This window comes from Scardinius erythrophthalmus (genome assembly GCF_964197995.2).
Source record: "Scardinius erythrophthalmus genome assembly, chromosome: 19".
NCBI classification, from domain to species: domain Eukaryota; kingdom Metazoa; phylum Chordata; class Actinopteri; order Cypriniformes; family Leuciscidae; genus Scardinius; species Scardinius erythrophthalmus.
This window is the reverse complement of record NC_138239.1, coordinates 35928765-35949996: the sequence shown is the minus strand read 5'-3', so window position 1 is coordinate 35949996 and position 21232 is coordinate 35928765. Positions and strand designations below refer to the sequence as shown.

Genomic DNA, 21232 nt, shown 5'->3' with positions numbered 1-21232 from the left:
TAGATTTGTCATTTCTGAACTGCTCGAAAGTGTAAGCATTCGCACTGCAAAAAGATGCTGTACTTTTCCAGAAGATGCGTAACAGCGCCCCCTACGGAAAGTCCGAAAAAATCGTCAATGGAGTCAACTCGTCAAAATACGTTCTCAGAATACCCAGTTTTATCCCTCTTTTCTTGTTTACATCTGTCCAAATATTTTATAAAACAGGCTACTAAAAATATTATAATGACATTAGTGGCGGATGGAGGATGTCATGATATCTTATATAATCAGAAGTGCAAATGTAGTGTGACAATTTGCTTATTTGATAGATTTAGAAAAACTCAAATGCTTTTGGTTTTGCAAATGACAAATTGTGAATTGGTTGTGTTTGCCAGTTATTGATTTAAAATGATGATGACTTTTGTTCAAGTAGTGTACAATATTTATAACGTGTGAATGAATGCCTGTTATTAAGGCAAACTTCTTTAGCTTGTTTCTGAAACCACACTGTCCGCTTCTGTTCATCTTTGACCCACTTTTCCCTCTTCATCTCTCTGCCTGTAGTCCCAATACCCTCCACCGGGTGTCGGCATACCTGTGTCTCCTGCCGGAGCTTCCTGAGGGAGAAGAAACTTCCTACGAGAAAGAGTTCCTCCTGGAACTGCTGGTAGGCACATCTTGAAATAAGGTTATTTAAGAAATGCTTGTTTCTAAGCCTGCACTCAGTGGAAAAATGAGGAGAAATGAAGATAGCAAATGTTTTGTTCAGTACTGGCAAGTCATAAAAAAAATAGGTCCATCTAATAGAACATAAACAAACGGGTACATTTTTGTGTTGTACACCCTTGCCTCATTTAGTATACGTGGTTCTATGAATATGCAAATGAGCCCCGCCTCCACTCACTCACACAGCTCAGAGATCCACTGGTTGATGATCACACGTTGATCTGATTGGTTACAAGGTAGACTGTCTTTGGTTCACTGCAGTCTTAAAGGGGTCATATAATGGCATTTTTGTACAAGCTAATATGATTCTTTAGGGTCTAAATGAAAAGTTTGTAATATACTTTAATTAAAAATTCTCATTAGTATTGTAAGAAAACACTCATTTTACCTGGTCAAAAACAGCTCTGTTTTCAGCACGCTGTTCAAGTGCATGTGTCTTTAAATGATAATGAGCTTTGCTCACCCCGCCCCTCTGTTCTGTGCGTACACAGTTTGAAACACAATAACCATAACGCGTTGTTGATTATGAAAGTGGGATTATTAATTATATTGAGAACGTCGTACATAGAAAACATGCTGTAATGTACCCTGAGTGTAAACTGCCGCATTCATCGTGAAGCATGCTAGCGATTTGCAAAGATTAATATAAAGGTTAATAAAACGTTACACTCACTCACTTCTTCTTCTGGAGGTGCAGCAGGAACACGAATAGTTGGTACCGATCCTTTTTTCAGGAGCAGCTTTTTAGCAAAACCAGCTTTATACTGACCCTCGTTTGTAAAGCAGTCTGGTGAAATGATTCGCACAAACATGAAAGCATTGCTGTTGATCGTGGGGAATATTCCCTTCGAAAACAAAACTCAGCCACTGCGTCTTCAGCGGTTCGGATTTAGGAACATCAAAATGATGCTGTGTTCGTTATTGCACCCAAGAACAGAACACCACAATCGCTTAGACGCCATTCTGCTCAGAGACAGTGCTCCAGCGTTTCAACAATGCGGACTATGATGACAGCTCGCTCAGGGCGGGTCTGTGTTGAAACGCTGCTGTCAATCAACATGCACTTTTACTATATATTAGGGGTGTAACGATGCCCTAGTGTCCCGATTCGATACATAACACAATACTGAACTCACGATACCATATTATTGCGATACTACAAGATATTTGGTAAAAGGTTAACAAAAAATTAACTATTAATTATATTCAACATTATATATAGTAGTTTAATGTAGTACTGACAATAAAACTCGAAACCTAGAATTTTTTTCTCACACAGTAATTTTTATTTTGGGTGAACTATCCATGATACATGTTGCATTTTTGTATTGCGATATATTGTTACACCCCTACTACATATACAGTTTCACCAGTAGTTTACCAGTGTTTATTTTTTATTTGAGTTACAGTATTTATTTGCACATTAGGGTTTGAGTGACGTGTAGTTTGTCTCTGTTCAGCTCACTGTAGTTTAGTGTCGGGGGACAAACACGTTTAAAAGGTTTTGCACAAAATGACTGGAGCTGCTAATTTTGATTCTGATTGCAGATTAGATTATACTTGTAACATTATCAATTTCTAAGTTCTGTTAGTGTTTGACTGCTTTAATGGTCACTGTTATAGATGTTTAGACCCATTGGTGGTCCTGCTTCGGCATGTTTTAATTACTCGCTCCAAATCTCATCAAGAACTGGAGCATTTCCTCTTTAATGCTGAAATCTGGTTATATTCATGCGCTGCGGCCCACAACAGAGTCAGAGCAGGTCACAAACCTGATAAAACACTTCATTAAGCTTCAACAGGATAAGCTGCCCCAACACTCCTGATTAATTCATTTGATTTTCTCAAAGCGCCGTCCCACGAGCCGCCCGACTCATTCTCTCATTGCAACTGTTTAATGTTTTCTCAGCAGAGTTGTCTCGCAGCGTTTGCTCATTTGATAGAATGGCTTTATAGTGATCAGAAAGTACAGGAAACTTTTAAAAGTGTATTGCGTATAACAGATTCTTTTAAGAAAGGCTTTGAGACTGGGATTTGCACTGCACAGTTTACGATATATTACGCAAACACACAAGAACAACATTTTGATTTGTATACAAAACCTGTACGCAGGATTGCGTGCTGGAAAACATGTTTACATTTGTACTGGTTTCAAAACACACAGCTTTTGATGATGCTGTATTCATTTTTTTCAATTCACGTTTATTTGTATAGCGCTTTTCACAATACGTATATTGCAATACATACATATTGTTTCAAAGCAACTTTACAGAGATAACAGGAAAATAATTCAACAAAGTTTGTTTCCGGAAGAAAATAGTGTCATAGTCCATCTTAAGTAAGTTCAGTGATGGTTCACTTTTGTTGTAAAAAAGTTATTAATTTAGTTCATTTATATATACAGCCGCTCTGGAGAAAACCGTGATGTCATCGTCCAGCTCTGGACAATGCAGGCAGATCACTAATATTGTTCAATATTAAATTAAACGTTCAATTTAATACATATACAAATCACACAGTTAACTAATAATGTATTCATTTATTGAATTTAATGCAGAAACAATGAGCTCATTGAAGTAATGAATACAGGTGCTGGTCATAAAATTAGAATATCATCAAAAATTTGATTCATTTCAAGAATTCAACTTAACAGGTGAAACTAATATATTATATTGACTCATTACATGCAAACTGAGATATTTCGAGCCTTTATTTGTTATAATTTTGATGATTATGGCTTACAGCTTATGAAACCCACGAAATCAAAATCCCAGAAAATTAGAATATTACATGAAATCACACAGTAATTACACAGTGATGCCATGGTCATTGAACCAGGTTTTGGTTCTTTTGGCAGTGTGGGCCGGTGCAAATCCTGCTGGAGAATGAAGGAAGCATGAAGTGCTCTGAACATGTCCTGGTAGACGGCTGCGTTGACTCTGGATTTAATAAAGCACAGTGGACCAAAGTCCTCTTTTCTGATGAGAGCACATTTTGCATCTCATTTGGAAACCAAGGTCCCAGAGTCTGGAGGAAGAATGGAGAGGCACACAATCCAAGATGCTTGAAGTCCAGTGTGAAGTTTCCACAGTCTGTGTTGGTTTGGGGAGCCATGTCATCGGCTGGTGTTGGTCCACTGTGTCAACCAGGACATGTTCAGAGCACTTCATGCTTCCTTCAGCAGACAAGCTTTATGGAGATGCTGACTTCATTTCCCAGCAGGATTTGCACCTGCCCACACTGCCAAAAGAACCAAAACCTGGTTCGTATCACTGTGTGATTACTGTGTAATTTCATGTAATATTCTAATTTCCTGGGATTTTGATTTTGTGGGTTTCCTAAGCTGTAAGCCATAATCATCAAAATTATAACAAATAAAGGCTTGAAATCTCACTTTGCATGTATTGAGTCTATATAATATATTAGTTTCACCTGTTAAGTTGAATTCTTGAAATAAATCAACTTTTTGATGATATTCTAATTTTATGACCAGCACATGTACATGTATGGCTCTTCAAATGTTCATGGGATGCGATTGGCCCAGTTTGCGCTGTGATGCGTGTATAGCCTACATTTGGCCATCTGATGTGTTTGAAGGGTAAACCATGATAGCACAGCGTGATTCGTCCAGCGGGCAGATGATTTGGTGGTTCATGGAGGACAAACAAACCTCATGAAACCGTTCTCACTTCTGTTCAGGTGTCCCACCACGAGAGACGGATCTCCCAGATTGAACAGCTCAACCAGATGCCTCTGTATCCCACCGAGAAGATCATCTGGGACGAGAACATCGTTCCCACAGAGTACTATTCAGGAGAAGGTGGGCAGCTTTGATCACTGCATATCACTATACTGATATTACCATATACAGTCAAGCTCAAAATATATTCAGACACCTTCAACATGTCTCACATTATCACGGTTTATTCGCTGTAGTTTAGAAAATGGTAATAAAATATGAGCAGAACTCAGTTGATATTTGACTGGTTTTGTCCGTCCTTCTGTTAGACTGTCTCACACATGAATTATGTTGAATATCTGTCAGCTGTTAAATTTAACTACACAATTAGATAAAACCAGTTTAGCTCAACCAATCACCAAGCAATGCTTCATTTTGTTCAGTCTGTGTGTAAAAAGAGCATTAGCAATTAAAGAAAAAACACTTTAGCAAAACATGATCAGGTCAAACTTGTCTGAATAATTTTTGGTCCCAATTTTTTTATACATGTTTCTGGTAGTCACTGTATGATGAATATTTGGGTATAATATGTCACAGTTTAATTCAAACAGCTCTTTTCCAAACAACAACAGTTCATAGTGACCATGTATTTCAAACACAAAAGATACATAAAAATATCATAACAGTCGCCCATATGAATAAAATATATTTGTTGTGTATGGGAGTAACATCCACATATTTAAGTCATTATTCCCTGAGAATCTTCCCCTCCACCAAAGCTCTGTTCCAAGAATGGCATCATTAATTGGTGCCAATTTGTGTAAATGATAAAAATCCCTCTTTTGTGTGTGTTTGCAGTGATGAGTACATAATGACAGAATTTTAATTTTTCATTGAACTTTTCCTGTAGTAATATCCGATTCAAAACTATTATTTTAATAGTGATGCAACCGAGAATATTCAGCCGAAAAACCATTTTTGGTTTGAAGCCGTTTTGGAGGGCTGAAATCATTGACTAACACGGTTTACATGTTTCTATTTAAAAAAAAAAAAGAAAAAAGAAAAAAAGAGTAGAAACACAATTATATAATTAAAAAAGTTGAAGTAAAAGCTGCCTTGGGTGCAAATAACATTTTATATATAAATTATATACGTATATACAAGTATTATTATTAAATTAATTTGTATTAATTGGTTATTACATACATTTTTATTTACATTTTCAGTTTAATGGAAACTTTTATTTTGGTTCAAAATTTATTTCGGTTCATCACCATATTTCAAGCTTCAAGTGTAAAAACAATATGTAACCTAAAAAACTCAGTAAAGCATCTAACTGTTTTTGTTGTCGTTTGTGAATCTGAAGGTTGTTTAGCTCTGCCGAAGCTGAACCTGCAGTTTCTGACCCTGCATGACTACCTTCTGAGAAACTTCAACCTCTTCCGACTGGAGTCCACCTATGAAATCCGGCAGGATATCGAGGACGTTGTACTACGGATGAAGCCATGGTTTGTGAAACATTTTTAGCATCTTAAAAAAAAACAAAAAAAAAACGAGTTTGCTCCAAAGCTTCTCAGAAGGGTGAAATTATTTATTTATTTGTTTATTTTTAACGAGGAGTTTTGGAATGAGGGAAGTATCTACTGCAAATGGACAAATAGTGAAAGCAGATTTAAAGAAAATTCATTGCAATTGCTTTGCTAAATTGTCATCATAAATAGAAAAATGCCCAGACATTTTCATTATACAGGGTGGGCCATTTATATGGATACACCGTAATAACATGGGAATGGTTGGTGATATTAAAGTCCTGTTTGTGGCACATTAGTATATGTGAGGGGGCAAACTCCTCAAGATGGGTGGTGACCATGGTGGCCATTTAGAAGTCGGCCATCTTGGATACAACTTTTGTTTTTTCAATAGGAAGAGGGCCATGTGACACATCAAACTTATTGGTAATGTCACAAGAAAAACAATGGTGTGCTTGGTTTCAACGTAACTTTATTCGTTCATGAGTTATTTACAAGTTTCTGACCACTTATAAAATGTGTTCAATGTGCTGCCCATTGTGTTGGATTGTCAATGCAACCCTGTTCTCCCACTCTTCACACACTGATAGCAACACCGCAGGAGAAATGCCAGCACAAGCATCCAGTATCCGTAGTTTCAGGTGCTGCACATCTCGTATCTTCACACCATAGACAATTGCCTTCAGATGACCCCAAAGATAAAAGTCTAAGGGGGTCAGATCGGGAGACCTTGGGGGCCATTCAGTGTGTGAAGAGTGGGAGAACAGGGTTGCATTGACAATCCAACTCAATGGGCAGCACATTGAACACATTTTATAAGTGGTCAGAAACTTGTAAATAACTCATGAACGAATAAAGTTACGTTGAAACCAAGCACACCATTGTTTTTCTTGTGACATTACCAATAAGTTTGATGTGTCACATGGCCCTCTTCCTATTGAAAAAACAAAAGTTGTATCCAAGATGGCCGACTTCTAAATGGCCACCATGGTCACCACCCATCTTGAGGAGTTTGCCCCCTCACATATACTAATGTGCCACAAACAGGACTTTAATATCACCAACCATTCCCATGTTATTACGGTGTATCCATATAAATGGCCCACCCTGTACTTGAGATACACACAGGATCAGTTTCTGTAAATGACAAATAAACTTGACATAAGGGGTCATGTGATGCTCTTTTAAAAGGTCATTATTTTGTTTATAGGGTGTAATAGAACAGGAATACGTTAAAAAAAATCCAAACATTTGTCACATACTGTACATTATATCAGCACCTCTATTCCCAGTCTGTCTGAAACACTCTGATTTCTACAAAGCCCCTCCTTCTGAAAACTCCAGAATGCTCTGATTGGCCAGCTGACCTAGTGCGCTGTGATTGGCCAAACACCTCAACACATGTCAGAAATGTAAAGCCGCGAGCCTCAGCTTTTAAAGCGACTCTAAACACAGAGTTAATAATGTTGTTGGGTTTACTGATCAGTTTGAGTCGGATACTGAAAATGTGGATGATCAAGCAGATCGACTGGCAACTCTCTTACCTTCCAGAGACAATGTTATTACAGTTTAATTTGGCGTCTTCACTGTAACAACCTTATGTCCTGAAGTGAAAACATGAAATACAGTTTAAAAAACAGTTTATATTTCTAATTTATTTAGGTGTGTATAGCCCATGTTGTACTTTGGTAAAATGTGCTGTACACAAGCTAACTGTTGGGTTGCCTTTGGATGGGAATTTATGCTAATATTTAGGGCCCAAGCCCTGAAAGGGCGAAGGCCCTATTGTTTCCGGTAGGATTATTATTATTATTATTATTATTAGGGCCCAAGCCCTGAAAGGGCGAAGGCCCTATTGTTTCCGGTAGGATTATTTATTATTATTATTATTATTATTATTATTATTATTATTATTTTGTCAACCTTTCGGGCACTTTTGGGGCCCTTAACATGCTCGAAAACTCTTGAAATTTTGCACACACGTCAGAACCCGCGGCCATCAGGGCCGGACTGAAGCTGGTACCCGGGCGTGGCAGGGGGGCTCGACAGCGCCCCCTGGAACGGGATCCAAACACGTGTCCATAAATCAAACACGCTTGCATGTAATAATATGAAACTCGGTACACATATAGATCTCATCCGGCCGAACAACTTTCGTGCTCTAAGTTTTACGCCAGCCAAACAGGAAGTTGGCTATTTAGCGTTGTTTGGAAACGCATGCTGTGGAATTTAATGTACTCCTCCTAGGGAATTCATCGATTCGCCTCCAAACTCGGTGTGCATGAAGTCAAGACATTGAGGATGCTAAATTGCGGACGGATTTTTGATATCTCGAACGGTTTGGCCGTGGCGAGGAAAAAAATTTATGGTGAAAAAATGAAACAGGAAGTGTGTTATAACTTCTGCATACATTAACTGATCTTGATGAAACTTCAGCAGTGTGTTCGTTGTAAGAGGCCGATCGCACAGATGTGATTATTGTGAGTCAAAGTTATAGCGCCACCAACAGGCAGCAGGAAGTACATCACTTTAAAAATGCTTTGAAGTCAGTGTCTTATTTTTACCCGATTTGCTTCAAACTTTATGTGTACAATGTAGACACACGGCAGATGTAGACCTGTGAAAGGATTATTGATATCTTAGATACTGTTGCCGTGGCAACGCATCAAACTTTAATATTCTTTTTTGATGCTTTTGAGACTCTTAACATACTTGAAATTGCATGAAACTCAACAGACACATCACATTTATTAGCCAGTAGACATGTGCAAAGTTTCAGAAACGGGCGTGGTGGAATGGCTCAGTAGCGCCACCTTTAGTCAAAAATGGGGGCTTAGTTTTTCCTAGAATCACAAAACTTGGTATGTGTATTGTTCTCATCAAGACGGACAACTTTCTAATTTACATGAACCATCTCCGACCAACAGGAAGAGAGATATTTTGGTTTGAATGTGGATTTTCTGAAGAATTTTCTCTCCCTCTCTCTGTGTCTGTGTGTGTGTGAGGGGAGGGGGGGATTTGACTATTGCTTTTATATTGTTAATCAAGGTTTCAGGGGCTTTTGGGGTCCTTAACGTGCTCAAAAACTCTTGAAACTTTGCACACAGGTCAGAACCCACGGCCATCAGGGCCGGGCTGAAGCTGGTACCCGGGCGTGGCTGGGGGGCTCAACAGCGCCCCCTTGAACAGGGTTCTAAAACTTGATCCATATATCAAACACGCTCGCATGAATTAATATGAAACTCGGTACACATATAGATCTCATCGGGCCGAACAACTTTACCCCGGTCAAGTTTTACGCCAGCCCAACAGGAAGTCGGCTATTATGGGTTGTTTGGAAAACGCTTGCTGTGGAATGTGAAATACTCCTCCTAGAAAATTCACCGTGTCCCCTTCAAACTCGGTGTGCATGTAGTCAAGACTTTGAGGATGCTAAATTGCGGACGGATTTTTGATATCTCGAACGGTTTGGCTGTGGCGAGGAATCGAATTTATGGCGAGAAAAGAGAAACACGGAAGTGGAATAACTTCTGCATACATTAACTGATCTTGATGAAACTTCAGCAGTGTGTTCGTGGTAAGAGGCCGATCAGATGGATGTAGCTATTGTGAGTCAAAGTTATAGCGCCACCAACTGGCAGCAGGAAGTGTGTCACTTTCAACATGCTTTAGACAAAAGTGGGGGGGTTAGTTTTAACTATAGTAAAGAAAAAATAGTTTGTATATTGTTCTCATCAAGCCGGACAACTTTCTAATTTACATTCAATAGCTCTGGCCATCAGGAAGTCAGATATTTTGGTCTGAATGTGAATTTTTTTTTCCAAAATCAGCCTCTGAATTTTTAGCCACTCCTCTTAAACTATTTATTTTATTCGTACCAAACTTTTTCAAAATGATGAAACTACATTAAATATGCTAAGTTGTGAATGGATAATAAATATCTCAAACGGTTTTGCTATGGCGAGGGATTTAAGTAATGTCCAAAAAGGAAACACTAAAAATCTTCTAAAAATGTAATTATATAACATTTATTTCTATATAAAATTATACAAATATCACAACTAAACCCATTTTATTCTGTTTTTGCAATTCAAGAAGAATGAAAAAGTTAAAAACAGGCTATTTAGTGCTATTTGGTTCAACAAAAAAGCAAACATAGGGCTATACTGCCCTCTTGTGTCCAAAAGGACATCAAAATAGTATATAAAACTTTTTACCAGGTAGGCCAATATTGTATTTAAATATACATTTATTAGGTATGTGTCTGAGGATATTTTTCCACCGGTTAATCGACGTGTGACACGAGTGGGTGCTTTTAAATCGCTAATATAAAAGTGAAAGTAAAAAAACGGACGTCCGCACGGACATTGATAATGGTGCACGTTGGAAAGAATGATACTTTTAAACATAACACTAAACCGCCATTAGGTGTCGCCAGGCGACCATCTTAATGAGCGAGTCATTGATTCATTCGTTCAAATGATTCGTTCCAATGACTGAGTCATTCATGATTGAGACAGATGTTTATGGATTGACCATTGAATCTTTGAGTCAAGCGATTCGTTTCAAAATGCTGAATCATTCAGTAATGAGAAAACAAGTTGCTGTGAGATGCGCAATGGTTCTGCTGTGATCTTTGTTTAACTATTTTTGCTGCTGAAACAGAACAAAAACAGTCAATATTGCATCTAAAATGTAAGTGACTTAATTGTAACTGTTTATTAACCTGTTGTATGAAATCAATGTCACAGTTTCAATCGTGATTGTATTCAGGAAATAGTTGCCTACTCGTCAAGTGAGGTTGCTTAACTCTATCATATGTTATAAAATATATAAAAACTCCATATTTGTAATTTTTATAGTCAGTATGTTGTTAACTGGGTTGCTTTTTTGTGTGCTGCGCTCATTTGTTTACAATTCTCCTGGAGAAGCAGCATGAGCCTCAGCAGTGCAACCTTGTTACCATTGATCAGTAATACATTTATTATTAACTGATGATTGCAACTTAAAATGAATGTAATGAAATTAGAATAATCTCTCGTTTTAGTGATTCCCAAGTTATTTTTTTGTTATTGACGTTCTAATCAGGCTATACTCTGGTCGGGCAAGTAAAATTCTCTTTCAGGTAGGCCTATTGTATTTATATATAAATATATTAGGGATGTGACTGTGATAACATTTTCCCACCGGTTAATCGACGTGTGACACCACTGAGCGCTTTTAAATCGCTAACTATAGTATACTATATACTAGTAAAATACAGACGTCCGCACAGACATTGATAATGGTGCGGAGTAGAGCGAGCATTTTCAATTTATTCCTATGGATGTAGGAATTAACTAAAACATTTTATTTATGTTTTTGTGTCCACTGTTCAACCGCAACCGCGTCACACACACACACACACATTCCAGAATTGCAATCTTGACATCGCAGCCTGTTCATTATAGCCCTAATACAATATAATAATAAAAATAGTCAACCTAACATAAACGAATTACACTGCTCTGTTTAAATAGTCAGTAGTACAATCTGTACCATTCACAGTAAGCAGAGCTCCACTGTGATGTTTCCAAGAACATTTTTGCGCGTGTGAAGAGGATGATTTTTTCCATCGATATTGGAACACGAGTGAAGTACAAAGCCTATAATAAAGAATAGTTTAGCATCCAAATACATCGCAAAAAAAATATATAAATATACATCGCAAAATAAAATATATATATGTGTGTGTGTGTGTGTATATATATATATATATATATATATATATATATATATATATATATATATATATATATATATATATATATATATATATATATATATATATATATATATATATATATATATATATATATATATATATATATATATATATAGCTGCGAGCAGCGATGGAGGGCCAAAGCCGGTGGCACCGCCATCCCCGGTGCCTTTAGGTAACTAAAGGCACCGGGGTGGCGGTGCCACCGGCTTGGGCCCGCAATCGCTGCTCGCAGCTATATTTATTATTATTATTATTATTTTGTCAACCTTTCGGGCACTTTTGGGGCCCTTAACATGCTCGAAAACTCTTGAAATTTTGCACACACGTCAGAACCCGCGGCCATCAGGCCCGGACTGAAGCTGGTACCCGGGCGTGGCAGGGGGGCTCGACAGCGCCCCCTGGAACGGGATCCAAACACGTGTCCATAAATCAAACACGCTTGCATGTAATAATATGAAACTCGGTACACATATAGATCTCATCGGGCCGAACAACTTTCGTGCTCTAAGTTTTACGCCAGCCAAACAGGAAGTTGGCTATTTAGCGTTGTTTGGAAACGCATGCTGTGGAATTTAATGTACTCCTCCTAGGGAATTCATCGATTCGCCTCCAAACTCGGTGTGCATGAAGTCAAGACATTGAGGATGCTAAATTGCGGACGGATTTTTGATATCTCGAACGGTTTGGCCGTGGCGAGGAAACAAATTTATGGCGAAAAAATGAAACAGGAAGTGTGTTATAACTTCTGCATACATTAACTGATCTTGATGAAACTTCAGCAGTGTGTTCGTTGTAAGAGGCCGATCACATGGATGTGACTATTGTGAGTCAAAGTTATAGCACCACCAACAGGCAGCAGGAAGTACATCACTTTCAAAATGCTTTGAAATCAGTGTCTTATTTTTACCCGATTTGCTTCAAACTTTATGTGTACAATGTAGACACACGGCAGATGTAGACCTGTGAAAGGATTATTGATATCTTAGATACTGTTGCCGTGGCAACGCATCAAACTTTAATATTATTTTTTGATGCTTTTGAGACTCTTAACTTACTTGAAATTGCATGAAACTCAACAGACACATCACATTTATTAGCCCGTAGACATGTGCAAAGTTTCAGAAACGGGCGTGGTGGAATGGCTCAGTAGCGCCACCTTTAGTCAAAAATGGGGGCTTAGTTTTTCCTAGAATCACAAAACTTGGTATGTGTATTGTTCTCATCAAGACGGACAACTTTCTAATTTACATGAACCATCTCCGACCAACAGGAAGAGAGATATTTTGGTTTGAATGTGGATTTTCTGAAGAATTTTCTCTCCCTCTCTCTGTGTCTGTGTGTGTGTGAGGGGAGGGGGGGATTTGACTATTGCTTTTATATTGTTAATCAAGGTTTCAGGGGCTTTTGGGGTCCTTAACGTGCTCAAAAACTCTTGAAACTTTGCACACAGGTCAGAACCCACGGCCATCAGGGCCGGGCTGAAGCTGGTACCCGGGCGTGGCTGGGGGGCTCAACAGCGCCCCCTTGAACGGGGTTCTAAAACTTGATCCATATATCAAACACGCTCGCATGAATTAATATGAAACTCGGTACACATATACAGGGTACCCGCGGGGTCTTAAAAGCATTGAAAAAGTCTTAAATTTGATAATCTCAAATTAAGGCCTTAAAAGCCTTGAATTTGGTATACAAAGTCTTGGATTTCGTTACAAAGGTCTTAATTTTTTTTTGCCTTTTCTATGAATAAATTCATACCGTAACAAAATTAACTGTTACTAATGTAGACTAATTAAAAATTAGTCGTGTAACGTTAAGTGCACCTCGCGCTTCACGTCATAGAAGAACGCGCGAAAGCGTGCGCACCCGTTACTATGGTTACTAATCAGAGCTTTTCTGTTAAAAGAACATGTTTTCTACCCCGTCTTTTCAGTAGTATCTGGCCACAGCCATCCACGCGCGCGCTCTCTACATTGTTGAAGAAGCGCGGATGATCTGAAAACACAGACAAGCTGGAGTTCAGCGATCTTCATTTGAGAAGATCTGTCACGAGCCGCTTGCGCTGTTTGTGCGACTAAATCTGCGATCAAAATGCAGGCTGATATACAGCAGTGTTTTTAATGTTGATCATTATGCGAGCAAGAATGCAATGTTTCCCGACTATCCACACGATTTCAAATGTGACATTGATTTTATACAACAGTATAAAAAAAAAAGAAAAAAAAAAAAAAAAAAAAAGGGTAACATTAAGTGATGTACTACATTTTAAACAGTATTGTCAGGCTTAATGCTCTATTTTGCAACAAAATCTGTGGCTTTGACAAAGACAATAAGTTACCGCCACCTACTGGCGATTTTAATATCATATTTTTATTAATATTAAACGTTTTTTTAACATTGAATATTTATTGAACATTGTTTTATTTAAAGCATTATTTATTTTTTTAAAGGTATTATAAAGGTGAAAAATGAAATGGAAAAATCGATTAAATGGGGCAAATATTGTCCCTTAATGGAAAGATGTGACTGCAGTCTAAGTGGAAGAGAGGGGGTACGGTACTCTACAAAAATTGGAGAACTAAGGAAAAGGGATATGTAGAATTGCACAAGTGCTACTGCTATAGAGTGCAGTGTCAATACAGCCTGTTAGCTTAATTTTAATTTCTCATAAGCTTAATCGAATTGGCCTAGAGAGAATAATTATGACATTTTCTGTCTAAAGACTACATATAAAATAGCTACCAAAATTAAAGTAACTGCAGTTTGACTAAAAGTAATGACTAAAAGTTGACAAAAAATGCAAACACATTTCGTCAACTAACACTATGAAAGGCAGAATGACTCAAATGTGACTAAGACCGATAAGCATTTTCGTCTGAAGATGAAGAAAAAGACTAAATCAAAAATGGCTGCCAAAATTAACATTGGCCTACACACGTGCACGCTACAACGCTGCTGCGTATATATTTTATATGACTGATAATTTACATAAAATGTATTATTTAATTCAAGTAGTCTACTTGTACATAATTATTTTTTAGGGTTTAAAATGTATACAGATTTGACATTTTCCCCTTATACTTCTGTCGGAATTGGTACGAAGTTGGCATTGAATTTCATTTGAAATGGTATTAAAAAGGTCTTAAAAAGCCTTGAATTTAAGTTGGAGGAACCTGGGGGTACCCTGATATAGATCTCATCGGGCCGAACAACTTTCCCCCGGTCAAGTTTTACGCCAGCCCAACAGGAAGTCGGCTATTATGGGTTGTTTGGAAAACGCTTCCTGTGGAATGCGAAGTACTCCTCCTAGAAAATTCACCGTGTCCCCTCCAAACTCGGTGTGCATGTAGTCAAGACTTTGAGGATGCTAAATTGCGGACGGATTTTTGATATCTCGAACGGTTTGGCCGTGGCGAGGAATCGAATTTATGGCGAGAAAAGAGAAACACGAAGTGGAATAACTTCTGCATACATTAACTGATCTTGATGAAACTTCAGCAGTGTGTTCGTGGTAAGAGGCCGATCAGATGGATGTAACTATTGTGATTCAAAGTTATAGCACCACCAACTGGCAGCAGGAAGTGTATCACTTTCAACATGCTTTTGACAAAAGTGGGGGGGTTAGTTTTAAATACAGTAAAAAAAACTCAGTTCATATATTGATCTCATCGACCCGGATAACTTTCTAATTTAAAGTCATTAGCTCTGACCATCAGGAAGTCAGATATTTTGGTCTGAATGTGGATTTTTTTGCAAAATCAGCCTCTGAATTTTTAGCCACCTTTATCTAAGTGGTTATTTTATTCCCACCAAACTTTTTCAACATGATAAAAATATATTAATGATGCTAAATTGTGAACGGATAATAAATATCTCAAACGGTCTTGCTATGGCGAGGGATTAAAGTAATGTCAAAAAAGGAACCACTAAAAGGCTCATATATTCTAAAAATGTAATTATACACCATTTATTACTATATAAAAGTATACAAATATCAGAACTTAACTCATTTTATTCTTTTTTTCAATTTAAGAATGAAGTTTAAGTTTAAAAACTGCCAGAATGGTTGTTTAGTCTAAACAATAAATAAATAGTCAAACATAGTGCTATACTGCCCTCTTGTGTTCAAAATCAGGTAGGCCTATTATATCTATATAAAAATATACTAGGTATGTGACGGTGAGAATATTTTACCACCGGTTAACTGACGTGTGACACTGCTGGGGGCTTTTTAATCGCTAACTTAAAAACGAAAGTAAAATATGTTCGTCCGCACGGACATTGATAATGGTGCGGAGCAGAGCGAGCGTTTTCAATAAATTCCTATGGAAGGAGGAATGACCTAAGAAACGTTGACTCTGTTCTGCTCGTTCCTCGCTGAGGACGCGCACCATTATGAATGCCTGTGCAGCCGTGAGCATTTTAGTTTCATTTTCGGGGCGGATTGCTTGAATGTATTTTAAAAAAGCACAATGTTGTGTTTTATTGCTACTGTACAAAAATATAAGTTAACACTTTGCAGTTTGAATGATGTTCTGAACAAAATGACAGAGTATGTTTTTATGTGTCCACTGTTCAATCGCGCCCTCGTTTTAGTGATTCCCAAGTTATTTTTTCATTTAAGTTTTTTTCATTGTTCTAATCAGGTCAGGCAAGTAAAATTATCTGTGTCTTATCCCTTACATTTTTATATAATTATATAAATATATAATACACTACTGTTCAAAAATTTGGCGTCAGTAAGATTTTTAAGCTAAGTTTCTTCTGCTCACCAAGGCTGCATTTGTTTGATTAAAAATACAAACAAAAACAGTAATATAGTAAAATATTATTCCAATTTAAAACAGCTGCTTTCTATTTTAATATATTTTAAACTGTTATTTATTCCTGTGATCAAAGCTGAGTTTTCAGCATCATTACTCCAGTCGTCACTGTCACATGATCCTTCAGAAATTATTCTAATAAGATGATTGATGCTCAAGAAACATTCATTATTATTTTAAATGTCGAAAACAGTTGTGTACAGTCTTTGATGAATAGAAAGTTCAAAAGAACAGCATTTATCTGAAATCTAAAGCTTTTGTAACATTAAACACTACCACTCAAAAGATTGGGGTCAGTAATCATTTTAATTTTATTTTTGGAGGAAAGAAATCAAATAAATCAATACTTTTATTCATCGAGAATGAGTTAAACTGATCAAAAGTTACAGTACAGACATTTATAATGTTAAAAAAAATTATATTTGAAATAAATGCTGTTCTTTTGAACTTTACATTCATCAACGCATTTTGAAAAAAAATCTTTACACAACTGTTTTCACCATTGAAAATAATAATTAATATTTATTGACCATCAATCATCATATTAGAATGATTTCTGAAGGATCATGTGACACTGAAGACGGGAGTAATGATGCTGAAAACTCAGCTTTGATCAGATAAATTAATTACAGTGTAAAATATTTTAAAATAGAAAACAGCTGTTTTAAATTGGAATAATATTTCACAATATTACTGTTTTTGTTTGTATTTTTAATCAAATAAATGCAGCCTTGGTGAGCAGAAGAGACTTCTCCTAAAAACATTAAAAATCTTCCTAACCCCAAACTTTTGAACGGTATATATATATATATATATATATATATATATATATATATATATATATATATATATATATATATATATATATATATATATATATATATATATATATGCACACATATATAAATACATATATATATATATATATATATGTTTGTATATATGAATATATATATATATATATATATATATATATATGTTTGTATATATGAATGTATGTATATATATATATATATATATATATATATATATATATATATATATATATATATATATATATATATATATATATATATATATATATATATATATAAATATAGCTGCGAGCAGCGATGGAGGGCCAAAGCCGGGGTACCGCCACCCTGGTGCCTTTAGGTAACTAAAGGCACCGGGGTTGCGGTGCCACCGGCTTGGGCCCGTAATCGCTGCTCGCAGCTATATTTCACATTGTGATGTAGACATTCCCGAAAGTATTATCTGGACTTCAATCGATGCGTTTTCGTAAGGTCTGCAGCTGTTCTCTGTTAGACCGAATAAATCCCTTTGTGGGAGAATATGAGCTTTGTAACTCAGATAAATTACAAAAGGAAAACATGAAAAAGCTTAATATAACCCCTTTAATGCAGTAGCTTGACTCATCACTTAATAGCATAGCAGGGCTCTTAGACTAAGATGGTAGCAAATACATCATTTAACAGAAATGAGATCATCATCATCTCAAGGGTCCCTTCATGCAGCAACACGTTGAATGAACGTTGAAAGTCCTAGTTATTTTCATTTACTCACTTTCATGCTCCAAACCTGCATGATCTGCTGTGGAACACACAACCAGATGTTTAGCAGAATTTGGATATTTCATAAAACATGAATCACTGTCAAACTTCAGGAATGATGAGAAGCACAATAAAAAGTCCATTTGATGTGTGTGCTGTTTCTGCAGTTATATGATAGTTGTGACGAGGTTATTCGCTGATAAAAATCTCCATCGCTGTAAATGTATGTGTTCAGATGTGGTGTCATCATGTCAGGTTTGCTGAGAGACACTGCAGAGATTGACACTGAATATCCTCCATATTCTCATTTCTGAAGACTTGAGATGGTGTTATTTATTTATTTTTATCATTTCTGGAGCTTGACAGCTCCTGGTCAGCATTGACTTGACTGTAATGATCAGAACAGCGTGAACATGCTCATTTGTGATGAGTTGCTAACGTTGAGGGCTCTGTCACCAGGCAGTCGGAGTATGGAGGAGTGGTGTTTGGAGGATGGGCTCGAATGGCTCAGACCATACTGTCCTTCTCTATCGTGGAGGTGGCCAAGCCCAACATCGGGGAGAACTGGCCTGCCCGAGTCCGTGCCGACGTCACCCTCAACCTCAACATCCGAGATCACATCAAGAACGAATGGGAGGGTAAACAGCTCTTTCTCTGTCTCTGCAAACACTGGCAACACGTTTAAAAAACCACACTTGCAAACTCCTAGCAAAGCCTGAGCTGAACTGAAGTAATATCTGGGCAAGGCAACCTTTTCGTTTAGATTAAGTTGAAGTACTAAAACTTAATGGTAACACTTTAATTAATGTTAACTAATGAACTTTATTGTAATGTAATAACTAACATGAACTAACAATGAGCAATACATTTGTTACTGTATTAGTTAATCTTTGTTAATGTTAGTTAATAAAAATACAGCCGTTCAAAGTTTGTTCATGTTCGTTCACAGTGCTTTAACTAATGTTAACAAGTACAACCTTTTTAATAACATTAGTAAATGTTGAAATTAACATTAACATAGATTAACAAAGTATTGTTCATTCTTAGTTCGTTAACTAATGTAGTTTACTAATGTTAACTGATGAACCTAATTGTAAAGTGTTACCAACTAAATAAACTAAAAACATAGTAAAGACTATATATACATTTTAAAAAAATTACAGTGTAATTAACAAAATGTAATAAAATTAATACAAATTACAAAAGCACAACAAAAGTACAAAAAATCTTAATGCCACATAAAATAAAGTATATTAATTTATAAATGTATAAAATGAAAACGGAAAATAAAATCTATTTAAAAATATTAACTAAAAAACGGCACTCACAATTTCTTCAGCACGTTAAAATGATTATGCTCACTTCATCCTTCAGTCTCTTCACATCACGGTTCGTTGTTCCAGGTCTGCGGAAACACGACGTTTGCTTCCTGATCACAGTGCGGCCCAACCTGCCGTACGGCACACGCTTCGATCGCCGGCAGCCGTTCGTGGATCAGGCCGGGCTGGTGTACGTGAGAGGCTGTGAGGTGCAGGGCATGCTGGACGATAAGGGCCGCGTCATCGAGGAGGGTAAGAGTGTTTACTGAGCTCACTGAACCTTATGAGCAGTTTTCTGTCGCCGTTTAGTCAGCGCACAGACTCTCATGAGTTTCCTGAGCTAAAGTCATAATGGGGTTTGTTGGAAACCTTTGAAAAATGCTCGGATTTTGAATAAAGTGCTTGAAATTGCTTGAATTATAATTGGCTGTGATCGTCCGACTTGATCCAGGATGGGTTTAAAATAAACCATCCTCTCGTTCCTGACGCTGGGATCCTTCTGAAGTCTCTACAGAGAAGCAAACCTTAAGAAAAAAAAAGAAAAAAGCTCAACTTCCATAGGAATGAATGGAAAATGCACTAGTGGACACACACCGGTATTTTAACCCTCTCATTCATTAACATTGCTACCCATGTTAATGAATAAGAGGGTCAGCTGTCACGCTTCTAATGTGAATGCTCTCGTTCATTGATATGGCAGCGAGTAAACGTGCTGCTCAATTCTGCTTGTGATGTGAAACTGTTTAAACCAAAGGCTTTATGAACGAGTACGATCATCACATTCAAATCTGCGTTAGACTGGAGAGAGCAGCTGGCTTGCAAATGTACAGTTTGAAGCAGCTTTTCAACCACACGTCATCGTTATTTGTTACAAACATTTAAATAACAGTAAAAAAAGTGTACTGTAAAGTTTACAGTTTGTGTATAAACGCCAATGTCTACAGTAGTGATCGAAATAACACATGTATGTATTGTATTGCTTATTGTTACACCAGGAGTGAGTGTTTGTCATTGAATCATTAATTTAACAGATTTATTCACAATTTATCCGATAACTAAACATGCTTTTATGAATAAGATGCTCCTTTCAAATTATCTATTTTAACGATTTTGTTCAAATTTATCCCTCTGGGGTCTGGGCTGTTTTTGAGGCCCTTGAGATGTTCTGACATGCCCTGACATTTGTGCTTTTTTCAGTTGCTTATAAACATATTAATGGCAAAGGTGTAAATTCACTCTATAAAGCACAAACAGGGCTACCATAATATGTGAGCCATGTGTATGTACATGTTTTCATTTTTGAGAGAATAATGTTTATGTGTGGTTATTGAAAAAAATAAAAAATAAAAATTCTGAAATAAGGCCACAAAACACATAGTAAATATGTGTCAATAAGACTTTTGACAAATGGATGTCCTTGCCTAGTGTTTTTTCTTCAAAATTATGTGAAAATAGTCTTGCTTTATCGTTCACATAAAACCATACATTGATTTAAATTGATGTAAAACAGGTTTTGCTTGGAAAGCCAATATGCGAGGGGGAGGAGTAGTTTACACCTTAGATTACAGTGTCCCACCCACTTTGCATAATGATGAGCCATTCACTCAGGTGTGAAACTGACTGAGCCACAATACAAGGACAAAAGATATATTTAGAAGACTTATATTGACCATTTAAGATTTTGCTTACATCTATCTTGTAAATATGTTTTGCTATTTTATTAAAAAGGTTACAATTACAACAATAATTACAATTTCAACAATATTTCAAGTGTACTCTTTCTTTGTAAAAAAAAAAAAAAGATTATAGGCCTACATTTTATCTATGTATTCATATTTCAGTCGATTTTTACTCATCTC

General features: G+C 36.8%; 1 protein-coding gene across 1 annotated transcript in view; it reads left to right on the top strand.

Moving 5' to 3' along the window:
* aqr (aquarius intron-binding spliceosomal factor) overlaps positions 1-21232 on the top strand; it is a 74743-nt gene that overhangs the window by 15238 nt on the left and 38273 nt on the right. Inside the window, exons 14-18 of the mRNA XM_081394336.1 lie at positions 547-649; positions 4408-4528; positions 5754-5895; positions 18514-18692; positions 19458-19625. Of these exons, the coding sequence (XP_081250462.1) occupies positions 547-649; positions 4408-4528; positions 5754-5895; positions 18514-18692; positions 19458-19625 (713 nt within the window). The remainder of the gene's footprint in view (positions 1-546; positions 650-4407; positions 4529-5753; positions 5896-18513; positions 18693-19457; positions 19626-21232) is intronic.